Source organism: Eurosta solidaginis, chromosome 4 (genome assembly GCF_040869045.1).
Source record: "Eurosta solidaginis isolate ZX-2024a chromosome 4, ASM4086904v1, whole genome shotgun sequence".
In the NCBI taxonomy this organism is placed as follows: Eukaryota; Metazoa; Arthropoda; class Insecta; order Diptera; family Tephritidae; genus Eurosta; species Eurosta solidaginis.
Genome location: NC_090322.1, coordinates 268,954,672 through 268,976,246, shown reverse-complemented (window position 1 = coordinate 268,976,246; position 21,575 = coordinate 268,954,672). Strand labels below are relative to the sequence as shown.

The following is a 21,575-nucleotide window of genomic DNA, read 5'->3' as shown; positions in this document are numbered from 1 at the left end:
CAAGAAGTGAAGAATACTTTTGAGCGAAACGAGGGAAAAGCAATGAATGCTATTATCCAGTCGTTGGATACTGAGCATGGAAATCTTGTTTTAACATGTAAAACTTCAAAAGAAATGATGGAAAAGCTCGGAAGCATTTATGAAAAGAATTCCGATATCCGAGCAATGACTTTATAAATAAAAAATAAATAAATGTAAGGCGCGATAACCTCCGAAGAGATCTAAGGCCGAGCTTCTCTTCCAATTTGCGTCGTGCTCCTCTTGATTTTTCCCTACAAATTGGCCGGACGGGGCCTACATGTTTTATGCCGACTCCGAACGGCATCTGCAAGGCAGATGAGTTTTCACTGAGAGCTTTTCATGGCAGAAATACAATCGGAGCGCTTGCCAGACACTGCCGAGGGGCGACCCCGCTTAGAAAAATTTTCTTCTAATTGAAAAATCTTATTTCTAAAATTTTGATGTTGCTTTGCCCGGGAGTTGAACCCAGGGCATACGGAGTGATAGGCGGAGCACGCTACCATCACACCACGGTGGCCGCGCAATGACTTTATACGAAGATTTTTTTACAGTGAAAATGCGAGATGATGAATCGGTAGCAGGTTATGTAGCTCGAGATAATCAACTAGCGTCAGAAATCGAACAGCAAAATGAAAAACTATCCGATAGGTTAAAGATGGCACGTATCATTACTGGTTTAACGTCAAATTTTAATAATCATAAAACTGTGGTACAACACTAAAGAAAACCGAACGATTAATGAAACTATATAATCGAAAAGATTCAAATCCGAAATCGAAAATTGATAACGATTTTGATTATGATCTTCAATTAGAAAAACCAATTTAATCTCCTTTGCTACTGTTGTGTTGAAACTGCTTTGTCCCATTTAATAGGTGCGATCATTCTTAAATTATCATCAAAGTCCTCTAAAGGGAGACCAAAGAAACTAACAGTTTCAACAGCGTTGGACCATACGGATGCTGCTTCTAGAGGCGTAGGTTTCATATAAAAATTGAAAGGATGGTTGGGTCATATGAGGACACATCGGATTCAGGACATAGATAACGTATGCCGGGTTTGATTCCGGACAAGTAAAAGTTTAATCTGTTACGTATCCAGAACGAAATGACTCGTGTCTCCCTTGCTTGTCTGCTTACCTTCCGCAAGTGTTGGTTAATGTTTATTTATAGCGGGATTCTCCGGGCCAACCCAGCGATTAGGATCACACGTTTGCCGTAGGCTTAGGGCCTTCTTGAAGATTTTGTTGCGCTTTCGCTTACTAGCTGTTGCCAATGTGAAGAGGTCTTAAAATATTTCGAGTCATCCGATGTTCTCAAGGTACAGTCTCATACACCATAGAGCTTATTTTCCTTTTTTTGAATTGTCGCTTACTTAGCACTATGTCGAAATTACAGCGGCCAGCAGTCGCATTTTGTCCTTTCACCAACTATCTCACTTTTCCAATTTTTAACAATTTGGATTGATTTATTGATTAGCGATAAAGACAATAAAGTCAGGAGTGCTAGCGGCGTTGATGGTCCTTTGTCTGATATAGATCCGTTGCGTTTCACTAGCGCGACCAAACAGATGTAACTATTTTTGTGTTATGATAGGCTTTTCTTGACCATAATGTTGCTTTTAGTGCAAGTAAAACTCCACTATTACGTCCCAACGTTTCGCTAAGCACCTTAGCTTCCTCAGGGGCGAAACTGCATTTATTTAAATATTTTTTCAATTTACCAACGTAATTTGACATGAAATTATAAAAATAGTTGTTTAAAATTTCAACAATGTCCCAAAATTAAAACCAAACAAAAACAATAAACGAAAATGGACTTACATACATATACATATATGTTAAATTTTCTATTATAAAAACATATCGCTAATACCATCTGTATGTGGTACAATTGTCAAACTAAACAACAGAATTTAAAGGCATAACAAATAAGCCGCGGAAATGCAATCCGTGTCTTCTTTTATGTTTACTGTTTTGTTCCTTTTCTCCATTATTCGTAAGCTCTCTATAGTGTATCTGATTTTTGTTCGTTTCTCTTTGTCTAATATTTTGACATTTTTCATATCAGCTGAGTGACCGCTTGATGTGGTGTGTTGCGATAGCGCTGTGTTGATTTTCTTTTTCCTTATGTCTGCTTCATGCTCATTTAGGCGTACTCCTAGACTTCGCTTAGTCGTGCCTATGTATATTTTATCGCAGCTTTCGTTTTCTTTACCTTTGCATGGTATTTCATAGACAATGTTATTTTGTTGTGAAGTTTTGAGAGGGGTTTTGGTTTTTGTGAAGATACTAGATAATGTATTATTCGATGTGTATGCTAAACAAATGTTATTGTTGTCAGATGTAATGTGCTTGTAGAAGTATTCAGTTAATCTAGGTATGTACTTAACACTGTAATACTGTTTGGGTTGATCAGTTGTGGTTCTTGTTGTATTTGTATTAAAATTATTTTCAACATTTGACATTTTCTCTCGAATTAGGCTGTCTATAAGTGTTTTTGGAAAGTTATTGTTTGTAAGAATTTGTTTAATTTTTCTTATGTTTGCTTCCCAGAAGTTTTGATGGCTAATAGTTAGGACTTTGTTGATAAGATTTTTTGCGGTATTTATTTTGTATTTGAAGGGTTGGGCTGATAGAAAGTTTATCAGGCGGCCAGACGAGGTAGGTTTTGTGTGCCAATCTAATGTCAGAATGTTATTATATCTATGAACCCGTGTATCTAAAAAGGGTATGCTAAAATTCGTTTCGGTTTCAAGAGTGAACTTTAATTTATTGTGGTACTTATTTAGTGTATCTAGGATAGTATCCACATCATCTCTTTTCACTATCGCGAAGATATCGTCTACATATTTAACCAATAATTTTATCTCGATGTTGTGTAGTGTTTTTAGTTTAGATATGGAGTCGTTGAGTAAGTCGTCCATGACTATATCTGCGATGGTTGGTGACAGAGGGTTGCCCATGGGCATTCCAAATGTTTGGGCATACAGTTTTTCACCCCAAACGAAGTAGTTGTTTTCTTTAAGACAGAATTCTAGCATTTGTTGGAAATTTCTCTTTTGTATGTTTGTTGTTTTTTCTATTTCCCCCCACTTTTTTAAAATTATTTTTGTAGCAAGAATAGTTGGAATGTTCGTAAATAGTGATACTACATCAAAGGAAACTAATATATCTTCGTCATTGACCTTTATGGCATTCAGCCGTTCTTTAAACTCGAAGGAATTTTTAATGTTGTGCTCATTAGATACTAAACTTTTAAGTATATTTCCTACATACCTAGACATGTTGTAGCATGGAGCGTTAATTGATGATACAATTGGACGAAGTGGAAATTGTATCATCAATTAACGCTCCATGCTACAACATGTCTAGGTATGTAGGAAATATACTTAAAAGTTTAGTATCTAATGAGCACAACATTAAAAATTCCTTCGAGTTTAAAGAACGGCTGAATGCCATAAAGGTCAATGACGAAGATATATTAGTTTCCTTTGATGTAGTATCACTATTTACGAACATTCCAACTATTCTTGCTACAAAAATAATTTTAAAAAAGTGGGGGGAAATAGAAATAACAACAAACATACAAAAGAGAAATTTCCAACAAATGCTAGAATTCTGTCTTAAAGAAAACAACTACTTCGTTTGGGGTGAAAAACTGTATGCCCAAACATTTGGAATGCCCATGGGCAACCCTCTGTCACCAACCATCGCAGATATAGTCATGGACGACTTACTCAACGACTCAATATCTAAACTAAAAACACTACACAACATCGAGATAAAATTATTGGTTAAATATGTAGACGATATCTTCGCGATAGTGAAAAGAGATGATGTGGATACTATCCTAGATACACTAAATAAGTACCACAATAAATTAAAGTTCACTCTTGAAACCGAAACGAATTTTAGCATACCCTTTTTAGATACACGGGTTCATAGATATAATAACATTCTGACATTAGATTGGCACACAAAACCTACCTCGTCTGGCCGCCTGATAAACTTTCTATCAGCCCTACCCTTCAAATACAAAATAAATACCGCAAAAAATCTTATCAACAAAGTCCTAACTATTAGCCATCAAAACTTCTGGGAAGCAAACATAAGAAAAATTAAACAAATTCTTACAAACAATAACTTTCCAAAAACACTTATAGACAGCCTAATTCGAGAGAAAATGTCAAATGTTGAAAATAATTTTAATACAAATACAACAAGAACCACAACTGATCAACCCAAACAGTATTACAGTGTTAAGTACATACCTAGATTAACTGAATACTTCTACAAGCACATTACATCTGACAACAATAACATTTGTTTAGCATACACATCGAATAATACATTATCTAGTATCTTCACAAAAACCAAAACCCCTCTCAAAACTTCACAACAAAATAACATTGTCTATGAAATACCATGCAAAGGTAAAGAAAACGAAAGCTGCGATAAAATATACATAGGCACGACTAAGCGAAGTCTAGGAGTACGCCTAAATGAGCATGAAGCAGACATAAGGAAAAAGAAAATCAACACAGCGCTATCGCAACACACCACATCAAGCGGTCACTCAGCTGATATGAAAAATGTCAAAATATTAGACAAAGAGAAACGAACAAAAATCAGATACACTATAGAGAGCTTACGAATAATGGAGAAAAGGAACAAAACAGTAAACATAAAAGAAGACACGGATTGCATTTCCGCGGCTTATTTGTTATGCCTTTAAATTCTGTTCTTTAGTTTGACAATTGTACCACATACAGATGGTATTAGCGATATGTTTTTATAATAGAAAATTTAACATATATGTATATGTATGTAAGTCCATTTTCGTTTATTGTTTTTGTTTGGTTTTAATTTTTGGACATTGTTGAAATTTTAAACAACTATTTTTATAATTTCATGTCAAATTACGTTGGTAAATTGAAAAAATATTTAAATAAATGCAGTTTCGCCCCTGAGGAAGCTAAGGTGCTTAGCGAAACGTTGGGACGTAATAGTGGAGTTTTACTTGCACTAAAAGCAACATTATGGTCAAGAAAAGCCTATCATAACACAAAAATATTTACAATAATTTATTGACCGGCTACAACTAAGATGTAACTAAGTTTAAAAACTTACTCAATGACATCATCAGCTTTCACATCGAATGATATTTTAACGAGTCAACTTGGCAAAAACTCATATTACACCTTGTCTGAATGTTAATGCTCATTCTGGGTAAAATTCGTGACAGCGCAACAAACTTTAATTAAATTAAAAAATAAACAATTTCCTTTATAGTTTACATGCAGGGAAACCGATAACTGCGATGAGGCGCATTGGGATTCAATGGGTTGATAAGCGCAATACAAATATTCACAGCGTCCGTAACCCAATTGTCAGCTTCACCTACTCGGGGGAATCCTGTTAAAAATATGAATGTATTTTACACACACATATTGTAACGAATTCTGGGAATTTTTGATATTTATGCACCTTCTGCTAACGTTCGAATCGCTAAACTGTTGAATAAATCACTCAAATATTCAGTATTGCAAACTGGTCTTTATTTAGATTACTTTGGGAGTAGTACTTCACAACTAATAGCGTGTTTTAATCAAACTGAATACTTATTACTCATCTTGCGCTGCTTTTATACTCTCGGTTTCTTCGTCCACCCATTTCTCCTAAGGTCTAGTAATTTCGCGAACAATTGCTCATGCTTGGTTAGTTACCAGCTATATACATGTATATCTGTAGTCCATGCCTCTCCCATAGCCATTTGCGTGTGTATGTGTGAGTAACTACTTCGGATGATAACTAGATACTTGTGTGTGTGAGATATGTCTTCGTCGCATTCTACATAAGAGTGGCTGATTTATTGTTGTTGTGTATTTATTTAGTAGCAGATTAGTGATGCTCATATTCGTCACAATATTTAGTAAGCGAGCTCAGGTGACCCAAACGTTCTCATGGAACTAGGGAATGGCCTAGAAAGTTTAACATGGTCATACGAAATCGTTCTGAGATGGCCGGGCTTGTATCCTAATGACGGTTGTTACGGAAATTACCGGATATATATCCGGCAAAAGACCATCAACATCGTAAATACTCCCCTCAACTTTTTTGAATAACATTTTTCATTATACCAAAAGAAAGAAAATAAAACAAGTAAGGAAGGCTAAGTTCGGGTGTAACCGAACATTACATACTCTGCTGAGAGCTTTGGAGCCAAAATAAGGGAAAATCACCATCATTGTGAATTCATACAAGTGGCGAATGTTTGACAAAAACGTTCACAATAGTAAACAGCCTCGATCACCTGTTCAATCGCTGTTCGATTACTTAAATTATTTGCTCAATATTGTTTTTCAAAAATTTTTGTAGACGACTGGTTTATTGCATTATTTACATATTTTAAAATGTTTGCTTAACTGGCTGCTCAGATTTTATCTGTTAACTAGATTTTAGAAATGAATAGAAATACGTAGTCTAATTTTCAGCATATACATTTAAAAGAAAAGCTGATTTGAGACACAAATGGGCAAGTCATGGCAGTTCAGCTTAATAACCGCGAGCAAAAAACAAACCTGTCTTCCATTCTCTGGCCATTCGCGACATCCATTCTCCCTGTCAGCTATTATTTGACAGCAATAATATGGCAATGGAAGAATAGAAAGATTTTTCACTTGTATGAATGTATGAATGATCACCATGTAGGAAAATGAACCTAGGGTAACCCTAGAATGTGTTTGTATGACATGGGTATCTAATGGAAGGTATTAAAGAGTATTTTAAAAGGGAGTGGGCCATAGTTGTATAGGTGGACGCCATTTCGGGATATCACCATAAAGATGGACCAGGGGTGACTCTAGAATGTGGTTGTACGATATGGGAATCAAATGAAGGGCGTTAATGAGTATCTTAAAAGGTAGTGGGCTTTAGTTCTATAGGTCGACGCCTTTTCGAGATATCGCCATAAAGGTGGACCAGGGGTGACTCTAGACTGTGCTTGTACGATATGGGAATCAAATGAAAGGTGTTAATGAGTATTTTAAAAGGGAGTGGGCCTTAGTTCTATAGGTGGACGCCTTTTCGAGATATCGCCATAAAGGTGGACCAGGGGTGACTCTAGAATTTGTTTGTACGTTATGGGTATCAAACGAAAGGTGATAATGAGTATTTTAAATGGGAGTGGGCCTTAGTTCTATAGGTGGACGCCTTTTCGAGATATCGCCATAAAGGTGGATCAGGGGTAACTCTAGAATGTGTTTGTACGTTATGGGTATCAAACGAAAGGTGATAATGAGTATTTTAAATGGGAGTGGGCCTTAGTTCTATAGGTGGCCGCCTTTTCGAGATATCGCCATAAAGGTGGACTATGGGGGACTCTAGAATGTGTTTGTACGATAGGGATATCAAATTAAAGGTATTAATGAGGGTTTTATAAGGGAGTGGCCCCTAGTTGTATATGTGAAGACGTTTTCGAGATATCGACCAAAATGTGGACCAGGGTGACCCAGAACCTCATCTGCCGGGTACCGCTAATTTATTTATATATGTAATACCACGAACAGTATTCCTGCCAAGATTCCAAGGGCTTTTGATTTCGCCCTGCAGAGCTTTTCCATTTTATTCTACTTAATATAGTAGATGTCACACCCATTTTAAAAAGTTTTTTCTAAAGTTATATTTTGCGTCAATAAACCAATCCAATTACAATGTTTCATCCCTTTTTTCATATTTGGTATAGAATTATAGCATTTTTTTCATTTTTCGTAATTTTCGATATCGAAAAAGTGGGCGTGGCCATAGTCGGATTTCGGCCATTTTTATACCAAGAAAAAGTGAGTTCAGATAAGTACGTGAACCAAGTTTAGTAAAGATATATCGATTTTTGCTCAAGTTATCGTGATAACGGCCGAGCGGAAGGACAGGCGGTCGACTGTGTATAAAAACTGGGCGTGGCTTCAACCGATTTCGCCCAGAAAACAGTTATCGTCATAGAATCCATGCCCCTACCAAATTATCAAGGACTGCTTAATTTTTGTTCGAGTTATGGTTAAAAGTATTCTAGAGAAATTAAATGAAAAAAGGGCGGAGCCAAACCCATTTTGAAATTTTCTTTTATTTTTGTATTTTGTTGCACCATATCATTACTGGAGTTGAATGTTGACATAATTTACTTATATACTGTAAAGATATTAAATTTTTTGTTATAATTTGACTTAAAAATTTTTTTTTTTTAAAGTGGGCGTGTTCGTCACCCGATTTTGCTAATTTTTATTTAACACACATATGTATAGGAATAGGAGTAACGTTCCTGCAAAATTTCATCATGATATCTTCAACGACTGCCAAATCACGGCTTGCAAAACTTTCAAATTACCTTCTTTCAAAAGTGGGCGGTGCCACGCCCATTGTCCAAAAGTTTACTAATTTTCTATTCTGCGTCATAAGGTCAACCCACCTACCAAGTTTCATCGCTTTATCTGTCTTTGGTAATGAATTATCGCACTTTTCGGGTTTTTCGAAATTTTCGATATCGAAAAAGTGGGCGTGGTTATAGTCCGATTTCGTTCATTTTAAATAACGATCTGAGATGAGTGCCCAGGAACCTACATACCAAATTTCATCAAGATACTTCAAAATTTACTCAAGTTATCGTGTTTACGGACGGACAGACAGACGGACGGACATGGCTAAATAAATTTCTTTTTTCGCCCAGATCATTTTCATATATAGAAGTTCATATCTATCTCGATTGTTTATGCCGTTACGGATTACCGTTATGCGAACAAAGTTAATATACTCTGTGAGCTCTGCTCAGCTGAGTATAAAAATGAGACGTTTCCAATAAAATTTAAAAGTCCACTAAAACAAAATTCATTGATATGCCCAGCTGCTTCCATTTAAAAGCAGTACAAGCCTACACCCATTCATATTGAAATTCATTCATACTTGCGAATAAAGAAAAACATTAAATATAAATTGGAACTTTTATCTTTTATTTTCTCCTTTTTTCCATTTTCTTTATTTAATCGTGTTACGTTTTCGAAAAAAATGTGACAGTTTGAAAAGTTTTAAAAAGTTGCACAGATATTCTAAAAATTGTATTTAGATATTTTTTAACTCTGTAGGTGTACATCTGTGTTTCCTAGTATGTATTTATAAAAAATATATAGATATAAAAATTTTCCCAAATATTTTACCTCCGAAAAAAAAAAATCAAAAATGAATACGATTTTCGAGGTTTCCAACTTGTAAATTGTTAGATCAAAGTGAATTGGGCTGCAAACTGCATGGTCAAAAAGTTTTCCAAATTTTTTTCGAATATGTTTCCGAAATTTGTTTACATTATACAATATATTAAGGTTTCTTTTTTATTTAACAAAAAAAAAACGTTATAAGATATGCAAGCCATACTTGCTGTTACATTTTACTGGTCGGTGTACATGTGACTCCGCTTACCTTAGGCGCAAAATTCTTAAAATTATGAGCACTTTTTATACCTTTCATGAAAATGAAATTGTGTATTAAGTTTGGTCCGAATCTCGAAAATTGTAAGTCATTAAAGGAGAAGAGATAACCCACCAAGAAGTTTACCAAAATGGTCAGTGATTGGATTCAGCCATGACCGTCTGGAAACGATCGGATCGGACAACTATAGTATATGTATATCTCTCATACAGCCGATTTCTAAGATAACAGGATTTTCCTGATTTCTTCCTCATTTTATTACCTGCAAGCTTGAAATTTTATAGGATGCTTCCACATAAGACATACAATGTTGTTTGATGTCAACATCCATCGCTTATTCGAATCTTCTAACTTCTCGAATTTCAGTGAGTGCCTTTGGAATTTTTAACTTTTATTCGATGACAAGAGTTTCTCGTTCGCTTAACTCGCGTTTTCTTATATTTCTTTTATTTGAAATAGAAAGAGCGCATTTCCTATGGGGCATCTTTCGAAAATAACCTTTTTACGTCTGCATGATGATTTCATACTTTTTAATTGGAAACGGGTATACTCACTCGGTTCTCTTATATATACATTTGACAAAAATTGCATGCGTCCAACAATTTAATTTCTTGTTTACTATGTAAAACCTTGCGTAAAGAAGTCCAACCCATTAAAAATGCCAAAATGTTGATTATTTATGAGATGTTAATTAGCTTTAGTATAATTACTAAATTTTGTACATATGTACGTGAAATTATTTTAACGAATATGTCTCCAACAGTGATTAGCTGTTAATTTAATCCCAATACATTTCTCTTAAGATAAGGCACGTATTTACAATTTGCCAAAGGTCAAGTTGTTCGAACTCTATGTAGTATTTGTTATTGATTAATGAAATGCTAATGTAGTTAAAGCCTTCGTTATCGAAGTTGTATTTTATTTTTATTTGTTTTGTTTCAAAATACGTCATTATAATATTTGCTTAATATACAATGCCTAATGTGACCTTTTGCATTGGATAAAATAAAACCTTTTCCCTTAAAATTGAACTTTTCACACCAAACAAAAAAATTATTCTAGTCGATTAATAATTCTATAATTTTTTGCAAAGAATGTTTACGGATCTCATTTTGTACCACCACACCACATCTTCAGAACTCGCCTACAACTTAGCTTCGGTCTTTAGAAGAGGAGTTAGTTTTTGAGCGAGCATAATGTTGCCGGAAATCTTGAGTTTGCCCTTCATGAAGGCAGACTGTGGATTTAGTCTACCCAGTGCAATATCCACCATATCATCATCCGCTACAGTAAGTGTGGTATCGACTTTGATACCTTGAGCTGGACCCTCGTAGGCTTTAGCATTTTTGCAGTCTAATGCTGTGAAAAAAAAACAGTATTAGAATAAATATTAAAGCAATACAAAAGTTTGCGAATAAAATTAAAACCATAATCGATCATATCAGCGCATTGCACCGTCAGTAAAAGCCACTTTCAAAAAAATTGTGCTGTAGGTTAAAAATGTACTCACATCAAAAACCACGAGCATATTCGTTATGTCGTTGTTCAGAGAAACTTGAAGCTATGAAAGTAACCAACGAAGAACAGAAATGGAAAGTGCTAAACTGGCGATAGATAATTCACTACATTTTCTGCCTGTTTTAGATAAATTTCACAAAAAAGTGATTTAAAAAGTTGCGAAATTGTAAAACTGTGCTTATTATGTAACAAATTCAATTTAATAATTAAAGTTGACGAATTTTAATTTAAGTGGTGAGTTAGCTATCCGCGATTTGATGGTTTACTGTGTCTCAATATTTGTTCTGTTGGTTATTCTCTTTAGATTTACGTCACTGCCGTTGTTTATATATTGTCCCTTATGCTTTGTGACTTTTAGATTCGAGATTCATGCAATTTTTCTGCGAGAAGATGCAAAAACGTCGTATTCAGGAAAACCAAGTATTTAAATATCGTTGCAGATTTCTAATTGTAATTAGAAAAACTTGTTTCTAAATTTTCGATGTTGCTTTTCCCGAGACTTGAACCCAGGACCTTCGCTGTGGTAGGCGGAGCACGCTGCTACCACATCACGGCGGGTTCAGATAAAATATATACATCAATGTTGTATGTCACTCGTTACTTATTCATAAACTTGCTTTGCTGGGTTTTCCGCCGGACCTAACCCGATTGATCTCTTCTTACCTTCCTCACGGAAAACAAAGAGTGGTTTTTAAAAATGCATTATCCAATGTCATTGATGTCTCTTCGCGAGTTCCTCAAGGCAGCCATTTCGGTCCGATTCTGTTTTTGCTATTCATAAACGGCATCTCCACTTGAATAAAGTTTTAAAAAATTCTGATGTATGCTGATGACGTAAACTTTTCTATTTCTTATAGGGTCTACACACAGTGAGTCAGAGTCAAGAGTCAGTTTCGATGTTTTAGTAAATATATTTTAGAATAATTAACACAGACATGACTCGTGAAAATACAAATGAGCTTGATTGCGAGGGCTGACATATGGTTTATATAGTTTAACACATCGAAAGTGACTCTTGACTCTGACTCTTTGTGTGTAGACCTTATAAGACACACTGGTTTCTTGGTGTGACATAAACTATATGCCATTGAATCTTAAAAAATTCAAATATATGATCATTCAGCGTGGATCATTTCATCCGGCTTTCCACAAAATTAACAACGTATATCTTGAACAAGGCAAGGCTTTTGTGATCAGGGGGTTACTATGAACTGAAAACTTAGTACCAACCTTCATATTAACGTCAGTCAATAAGGCAAGAGTTATTCTAGCGTTTGTAAAGCGATAGCGAAAATAATTTAGCGATCCCTTTAAAACTAAAGCTTTTTTCACTGCTTTAGTTAGACCGATACTTGATTGAACACGGTTCAATCATTTGGAACTCAAACCACCATGTCCAAATAGATCGAGTAGACTCAGTACAGGAACAATTCTTACTTTTTGCCTTAAGGGATTTTCATTGGGATCCTTTCTATAATCTGCCCTCATATACAAATCGTCTTAAACTTACTAATCTTCCTACCCTGGCTAGTATGTATACGGAAAATTGTCTTTACATTACTAACCGGTTTGGTTTCCAGCTCATTTTCCCTTTTACATTATTAAGAAAACTGCACTTTCCTCCTTTACTAAATAGTGGCTTTTCTTAGTCATAGGCATAACTTTTCCAAATTTCATCCATCTTTAATTTACAATCTATTCATATTTATCTGTTAAGTCTTTCATGCTGATGAGTTTTTTCCTGTAGCTGAGCAATTTTAGATCTCGACGTTAACAAACCCCTGTCTTTAATCGACTTGGCAAACGTTTATAACAAATCCGTACGTCATGCGGATGCACCTTCGTGTCGGTTGGGCGGATTTTGGTAGATAATCCGCTGGGTTTATTATTACTATAATTTATGTACATAGTTTTTGCAAAGAGGATAAATAAATAAGAGCCACCAGTCTGCTACGAGTGGCTAGTAACTCGCTGGAAATCGAAAAAATTGATGTGTAATGTTTTCTGTGAGGGGCGTTTTTAATTGTCTCGCATTTATCCATGCCGTGTAGGCACCTTATGCAAATGTGATTTTTGGAAAGAGAATTAATTAATTAAATACAGTCGGAAAAATAAACACAAATACTCCACTAAATGTATAGAAGACATTTTATGCACATCTCGCCCAAAAAAAACCTGCGATTACCCTAACCAAAAACATTACGCAAAGCAACGAGTGACGTCTCTTATTATATTTATCCTCTTTAGTTTTTGTATTGCAATCAAAGAGGATAAATATAATAAGAGCAGTCACTCGTTACTTTTTAGGAATTTACTCGATGTAAACTATGAGGTAGTCGCTACTTTTTTTTTTTGGGCGAGATGTTTATAAATGTCTTCTATACATTTTCATGGGGTATTTGTATTTATTTTTCCGACTGTATTTAATTAATTATTTAATTCTCTTTCCAAAAAACACGTTTGCATAAAGTGACAACACCGCATGGATAAATGGAAGGCAATTCAAAAATGTCCCTAATAAAACAAAAGTAGCGACTACATCACAGTTTACATCGAGTAATTGCCTAAAAAATAACGAGTGATGGCTCTTATTATATTTATCCTCTTTGTTGCAATATGTAGAAAATTTCGAGATCTAAAACTTTGGTCTGGGTTATTTTTTGATAAAACTTGCCGTTTTTGAGAAAAACTTAAAAGCCTTTTGACCTTTATCACTTTTTTATGTGTAAATTGACCGGACATTTGCATGAGTTTATTTCAATTACATCTACTTTAATAGCGAATAATAGTTAATTTTATCCCAATTCAATAAAAGTAATCCTAAGCAACGATTACAGTAATCGTAGTTTTGAAAAACTTAAAATTACGATCACGTAATTGTTAAAACTGCGATTACGTAATGATCGCAATCGCGGTTCGTTCGATAATGTTTACTGTAATCGTAATTTTAAAAAAGCTGAAATTACGATTACTGTAATCGTTAATCGTTTTGTCTATGATCCAGTCCAATCCAAACGTATCAGGGTCTGTATTCAGAAGTGTGTTTTGAAATGAACATTTTTCTTTTATAAAAATTATATGTAGAAAAGTGTACATTTTAAAACTCGCAGCTACTGAGTCCACCCCAACGAAAGTATATTTTTTCACTTCTATTTCATTATTTTACTATCTATAAGCCTATTTGGAACTTGCTGAACTTTCTAAACCAACTGTCGATTAAATATGTAATTAAAATCACGATCACTTCATTTTAAACTTTAAATACATTGACGAGTTGAAGCGTGGCTATTGCGTCAAAATAATGTTTATTTGAAAATTATGTAAAGTTCATTAAACATTAGGGGGCTCATTAAAGCATATAAATTTATAAGGTGTAAAATTATATCTATTTACACACGCTGTTATATGAACGCACCTAGTAATATTCTTGATAAACTTAATTTTCGATCAGCTGTATTATTGCCAAACAAATTTTTAATTGTTATACAAATTAAAAAATGCCAAGATTAAGTGAAAAATTAAAACTAAACCACCTTTACTAAGAAATTCTTGTAAATGACTTGCTGATATCGGAGATTTCTGATGAAAAGGACGGCAATTATGTTTTCTTCAAGGTTGCATTCCTTTGAGTTTACCGCGTTTACACCATGAAATGTGCGCGTAAAGTCATACAAACTGTGTAAATGATTTTTCATACAAAATTTGACAGTTCGTTTACGCACTAGATAAATTTATACGTTTACACACTTTATAAGGCATTTATAAGGTTAAATGAGTTCCCCTATTATCTCCTTGATCACCACCTTGTAAAGCAATCCGAATAAGAAGTGAAATTAGTAGCTCTTACCGCGGCGGCGACCATATGAACTTTGATAATGTGCTCAACTTTAATGAACTACTCAAAGGAGTACGTACATATATATGTATGTATAAAAACACACACCCAATGACGTACAAATCTACTTACTCCATTCTTTGGCCATTTTGCCATCTTTAGTGATTTTGTAAAGGAAAACTCCATTGATCGCTTTTGCTTTAGCTTTGTTTTCCTTTAATCCATCAATAATTTTTTGAAAAACAGCATCAGAAGCGAGTGCCATTGTTCCTAATAAATCACACTTATTCTATTACAAAGAAAATAAAATTTATTATGAATGATTTTATTGCACTGCCAGTCAAAGTCCACACAATGCTGACAGGCGAAAAGGTAAACGTCAAGTAAAGAGAAAATTTACTACGCATGTGGATTTTATGTATGTCGAATGCACTGTGAAATGACTTTACAATATGTATACATACAATGTTGCTTGCAACATGTTGTTTGCTACGTACGACATGTTCCCGGGCATACATGGAATGGATAATGGTGGAATAACCAGGTGAAATGAGCCGTCAATTATCTTGCTATGAATTCTTCTTTGTTCTATCATTCGGCTATCTGAAAAATTTTCACCAACGTCCCCGAAAAAATGTTGTTCTTTGCATTTTTTAGAAGTAAAATATGCTAACTTTTTAGTACTTTTCTCCACATCACCTATAAGGTGAATATCGATGAACCCTTACTAGATTTAATTACAGAGATTCATCATTTGGTTATCTTCAGTGTTGGCTTCCATAAGTAACGCCGTGCCAAACTGTTACGTTCATAATATTAACGTTTCCAATAAACATATTTATTTTTTCCCAAAAAAAATGTTTACAGTTCATAAAAACAAACTATTTGTATGCACGTCATATCCAACCAAAGATTTTCACCTATGCTAGAACACCAAAATTTTATTATACCTAATTTATGCAAAAACTTCGCTAAAACAATGGTATTCTAAATATACAAAAAATGTCAACTTACTCCCAAAGAATTTAGAAAAATGTTACTTGCACCGATTGTCACTTATCCGATCAGTATCTTCTGGTACTATGCCGACTGCCGCGAATCAGTCCCCTGACATATATTGGTTAATAACTTGGTAACGTTAGCAATACATCATGAATTCAACTGTAATGAGTTTTTAGTGTATCTTTTGATCAAGTCTAGAATGACATATGTTTTACTTCCTACTTCCAACGACAAATCAACAAAGCAGCTGGAAGTTTTTACGATCTTTCAGGGATGGAAACACATTTAAGGGTATTAAGATAGATAACTGTAAAACCTTTCAACGAACCGTAAACCCATTTAAGTGCCGCAAAAAGCAGTAATGGCCAACTAAATAACTGACGTACGTACATACATACTATTTATTCAATGCTGACAGTAATGTAAACTCGCACAGTCCTTAATATCCCCTTTTGCATTGGCGTCAGGTAGAGTTCAGAAAATTACAATTCAAGTTCAAAATTTTCATTTCAAGTTCCGAAAATTACAATTAAGTTCAGAAAATTACAATTCAAGTTCAGAAAATTACAATTGAACTCAGAAAATTATAAGTAGGGTGTTATTTTTCAAAAGTTATTCCAATTCATACTACGTAATGTACTACTTACATTGTTATTTGCTAAAGTTTTAATGCTTCGTTGACAATGGTGGCTTGGATATACTGTACCCCAAGTTTTCTACAAGGCGTGTACATCCCGCGCTAAGAAATCAAACGGAGGATAACTTTACAACAAGTGCAAGAGGACGCTCTGGCCATGAAAGTACTTCAGTCGACACCGCAGTTTGGAAACAGTCGAAGGGGGAGACCTCCACAGAGTTGCAAGAGGCAGGTGGAGGACGCTCCGGCCATGAAAGTACTTCAGTCGACACCGCGGTTTGGAAGCAGTGGAAGGGGGAGACCTCCACAGAGTTGCAATAGGCAGGTGGAGTAAAAAGACTCGATCTGTGCACAAAGTACTCATACGTTACTTGCGGGATTGTGGACGCTCCGTTGATTTCGTTATAACTGCTGTCATACTCAATGCAGATCAATGCTTGTGAACTTTAGAATATAGCTGGATGTTCTTGAAACTGACCTCTTATAAGAGGAGGAGAGAGGAAACGGTTTGTTTTCGCTATCTCCTTCATGTGAGCAAAATTGATTTAAGTGAGTTAAGAAGTCCAATGCATCCTTAACAAATAGTAGGCCTCCATATCCTTGTATAAAATTATTAGCGCTAACATTTACCATCTTGAAATGTAATTTTCTGAACTTGAAATGAAAATTCTGAACTTGAATTGTAATTTTCCAAACCTAAATTGGAATTTCTGAACTTGAATTGTAATTTTTTGAACCTGAATTGGAAACTCTGAACTTAAATTGTAATTTTCTGAACCTGAATTGGCAACTCTGAACTTGAATTGTAAATTTCTGAATTTAAATTCCAAATTCTAAACATGAATTGTAATTTTCTGAAAAAGGTGTAGAAAGCTATTTATTTTTTATTCCTAATTTTTTAAAGCGGGTAAAAATTTTATCCTCTTGTGATCGTTAAAAACTTATATGTAATCTCATATATCATTATACTCAGCTGAGCAGAGCTCACAGAGTATATTAACTTTGTTCGCAAAACGGTAATCCGTAACGGCATACACTAATCGAGATAGATATGAACTTCTATATATGAAAATGATCTGGGTGAAAAAAGAAATTCATTTAGCCATGTCCGTCCGTCCGTCTGTCCGTCTGTCTGTAAACACGATAACTTGAGTAAATTTTGAGGTATCTTGATGAAATTTGGTATGTAGGTTCCTGGGCGCTCATCTCAGATCGCTATTTAAAATCAACTACAACCACGCCCACTTTTTCGATATCGAAAATTTCAAAAAAACCGAAAAAGTGCGATAATTTATTACCAAAGACGGATAAAGCGATGAAACTTGGTAGGTGCGTTGACCTTATGACGCAAACTTTTAAAAGAAGGTAATTTAAAAGTTTTGCAAGCTGTAATTTGGCAGTCGTTGAAGATATCATGATAAAATTTGGTAGGCACGTTACTCCTATTACTATATGTGTGATAAATAAAAATTAGCGAAATCGGATGACGAACACGCCCACTTTTAAAAAAAATTTTTTTTTAAGTCAAATTTTAATAAAAAATTTAATATCTTTACAGTATAAAAGTAAATTATGTCAACATTTGACTTCAGTAATGATATGGTGCAACAAAATACAAAGATAAAAGAAAATTTCAAAATGGGCGTAACTCCGCCCTTTTTCATTTAATTCGTCTAGAATACTTTTAATTTGGTAGGGACATAGATTCTATGACGATAACTGTTTTCTGTGAAAATGGCCGAAATCGGTTGAAGCCACGCCCAGTTTTTATACACATTCCACCGTCTGTCCTTCCGCTCGGCCGTTAACACGATAACTTGCGCGAAAAACGACATATCTTAACTAAACTTAGTTCACGTACTTATCTGAAGTCACCTTATCTTGGTATAAAATATGGCCGAAATCCGAATATGACCACGCCCACTTCCTATATCGAAAATTACGAAAAATGAAAAAAATGCCATAATTCTGTACCAAATATGAAAAAAGAGATGAAACATGGTAATTGGATTGGTTTATTGACGCAAAATATAACTTTAGAAAAAACTTGGTAAAACGGGTGTGACACCTACCATATTAAGTAGAAGAAAATGAAAAAGTTCTGCAGGGCGAAATCTAAAGCCCTTGGAATCTTGGCAGGAATACTGTTCGTGTTATGACATATATAAATAAATTAGCGGTACCCGACAGAAGATGTTCTGGGTCACCCTGGTCGAAAACGCCTTCACATATACAACTATGGGCTACTCCCTTTTAAAGCCCTGATTAATACTTTTAATTTGATACCCATATCGTACAAACACATTCTAGAGTCACCCCTGGTCCACCCTTATTGCGATATCTCGAAAAGGCGTCCACCTATAGAACTAAGGCCCACTACGTTTTAAATAATCATTAACACCTTTCATTTGATACACATGTCATACAAACACATTCCAGGGTTACCGTAGGTTCATTTTGCTAAATGGTGATTTTCCCTTATTTTGTCTCCAAAGCTCTCAGCTGAGTAGGTAATGTTCGGTTACACCCGAACTTAGCCTTCCTTACTGGTTTCTAATTGCTGTTTTTATGTACATGTCCCTTTTTCGCTCTTATGTGGAATACAAATCTATAAATAAAGTTTTGGTTGTAAAGATGGGGATTCGTCCTATTAGCGAGCTTTGGGCATTATTAGTCGTAGTGCTTTTGCTATATTTTATTAAATAATTTGTTGAAAATAAACGATTGTAAGCACACAAAGAAATCTATTTGTACTATGGCACTATTGTGAATATTTGACATTCGCCAGATGGCAGCGATTTCTGTTGATATTTGATATGAGACTTTTATATATGTTGCGCAAGATGCGCACGGACACGGCTCGTACTCCTATATTGCTAATAGAAAATGCTCGTAATGAGTTTTGAATTCGAAATCAAAACAAGACAACCTATAAAATGTTTGTTATTGTAGCAGCATAAGTGTGACAAGAAAAAATTTTAATTTAGGCACATTCTATTATTGAATACAAAAACAAAAACGTTTAAATAGCAATATGTATGTATATCGGCAATCTAATGTTTGGGCATATACCTAGCCTTTTGTTTCATATATGTTTCAGTCCCAAATCTCGACTAAATGTCTAAGTGGAGATTTGCTTAAGTGTTTGCCTAGCTTTATATTCCACACACTTTGTGTAACAAGATATTGGTGCGCTCTATATAATTTTATGGGTCAGGCATCAAGTTGATTGGAATCCGGTGCATTCCAGCAACGCAAGTCATGTTACTTTTTTATGCATTGTGATGCCGTACCTCATTACACTACTCGGAGCTCTGTCGGATTCCCATGACATGCTAATTTGAATCTTGTTGAACCGCAAGATTGGAATCTAGTGCATTCCGAAATCATGCTGAGCGGAATCTGATGCATTCCGCCAGTATAAGATCTTATTTCTGCTCATATTTCTTATTATTATATTCTGAAATTAAATTGTAATGTTCAATAATATATCTTTGTTTGTAATATAACATTGTTGAAATTTCGATATATTTAAATTTTAACTTTTGAGTTATATATATATATATATATGGGGTATTCCATCCCATTTCGACCAATTTTGAACCCGACCCCTTTAGAATTGGCTGAAAGTTTTTCTTCTTTTTCTAGCTTACGAAAGACTTTTTTCAGAAGTTTTTCAAATTTTTTCATCCAACTCAAAAAAAGTTATGAATTTAAAAAAAAACACCGTTTTTGTTTTCAAAATGCTATAACTTTTTCAAAAATTGACCGTTTTGGATCTTTTTTTTTTAATTTATTTTTAAATGTACTTTTCGGAAAAAATTCAAAAAAATTTTTAAAGTTTTTTTTGTAGTTTTTCAGTTTTTCGAGATTTTTCGAATTTCGCCCTTTTTATATTTAAAAACAAATTAAAAAAAAAAAAGATCCCAAACGGTCAATTTTTGAAAAAGTTATATCATTTTGAAAACAAAAACGGTGTTTTTTTAAAATTCATAACTTTTTTTGAGTTGAATGAAAAAATTTGAAAAACTTCTGAAAAACGTCTTTCGTAAGCTAGAAAAAGAAGAAAAACTTTCAGCCAATTCTAAAGTGGTCGGGTTCAAAATTGGTCGAAATGGGATGGAATACCCCATATATATATACATCTTTTATATTATGTAGTCGACCATTTCAAGTTTGTCATCGACTTTAAATAATAAATAAATATAAAAACAAATCCCCTGTTAAAGAATTTAATTCAAAATCTATCTTCAGTTGGAGGTTTAACTCTAAGTTAAATTATTTTAATGTTTGGATGAAAGATAAAAGCACATGTTTTTAATTCGATGAAGGGGAATATTTTGAATAAGGTGCCACGATTTTCAACTTTTATTGATTTGTAGGGGTAGAGGGGGTCCTAAAAATCACAATATTATCATCCGCAGCTCTAGGAAACTCTTAGTTTATGAAATATACGCTTTTTAATTTCCAAATTTAGTAAAATTTCAACTTAAGTCCTGCACTTAAAATTCGGGTCGCACATGTCGATAGCGGTATCAAAAGACGCGTATTTGCGTCAAGATTCAGAATCCGAAAGCAGAAACTACATTTTTCATCTCGTTTAAAAGTAATTCGCGGAAAACCCGTCGGTACTATAGTCGCTTTTTTCGTTGTTGCAATTAAACGAACGAAAACAAATGAAGGTTATACCACACACCCGGACTTGGCATGGCGTAGCCCAGGGTTATTTTTTATAAGCGCGGCCGAAGGCCGCCTATGCAGAAAGGTGTTCTACACAGAATTACCGTTGGAATCAGCATAAAAATCTCTATAAAGTCCGATTTTTTTTTTTTTTTTTTTTGGGAAAAATATGTATTCTGCACTTGTTCCAATTAAATACATTAATTTAAATTATTCAGAGAATTACAAAACAAAATACATTGATAGTGTATGTTTGTTTGCATTTATGTCGACGTACCACCACCTTATAATGTTCTATCAAGATAAAAAGATATTGTTGCAGAGCTGGCAACACTATTCACCACCGTTATTTGTTTTCGTTTAATTGCAACAACGAAAAAAGCGACAATAGTACCGACGGGTTTTCCGCG

The 21,575-nt window shown here is 34.5% G+C and overlaps 2 protein-coding genes across 3 annotated transcripts in view; one reads left to right on the top strand and one right to left on the bottom strand.

Moving 5' to 3' along the window:
• Grip91 (gamma-tubulin complex component 3) overlaps positions 1–21,575 on the top strand; it is a 60,132-nt gene that overhangs the window by 29,857 nt on the left and 8,700 nt on the right. The window lies entirely within an intron of this gene.
• Positions 10,381–15,236, bottom strand: LOC137251458 (peroxisomal multifunctional enzyme type 2). The gene is made up of 2 exons (XM_067786068.1): positions 14,979–15,236; positions 10,381–10,852 (listed from the first exon to the last, which is right to left on the bottom strand). Exons 1-2 carry the CDS (start codon positions 15,109–15,111, stop codon positions 10,638–10,640), a joined length of 348 nt encoding a protein of 115 aa, XP_067642169.1. The 5' UTR covers positions 15,112–15,236; the 3' UTR covers positions 10,381–10,637.

What these genes read in the sequence shown, in the direction of transcription:
- LOC137251458 (XM_067786068.1), bottom strand. Translation starts at nt 15,111, where the DNA reads ATGGCACTCGCTTCTGATGCTGTTTTTCAAAAAATTATTGATGGATTA. An exon ending in CAAAATGGCCAAAGAATGGA is followed by an intron (nt 10,853 to 14,978) that starts GTAAGTAGATTT and finishes TTTTTTTCACAG; the next exon opens with CATTAGACTGCAAAAATGCT.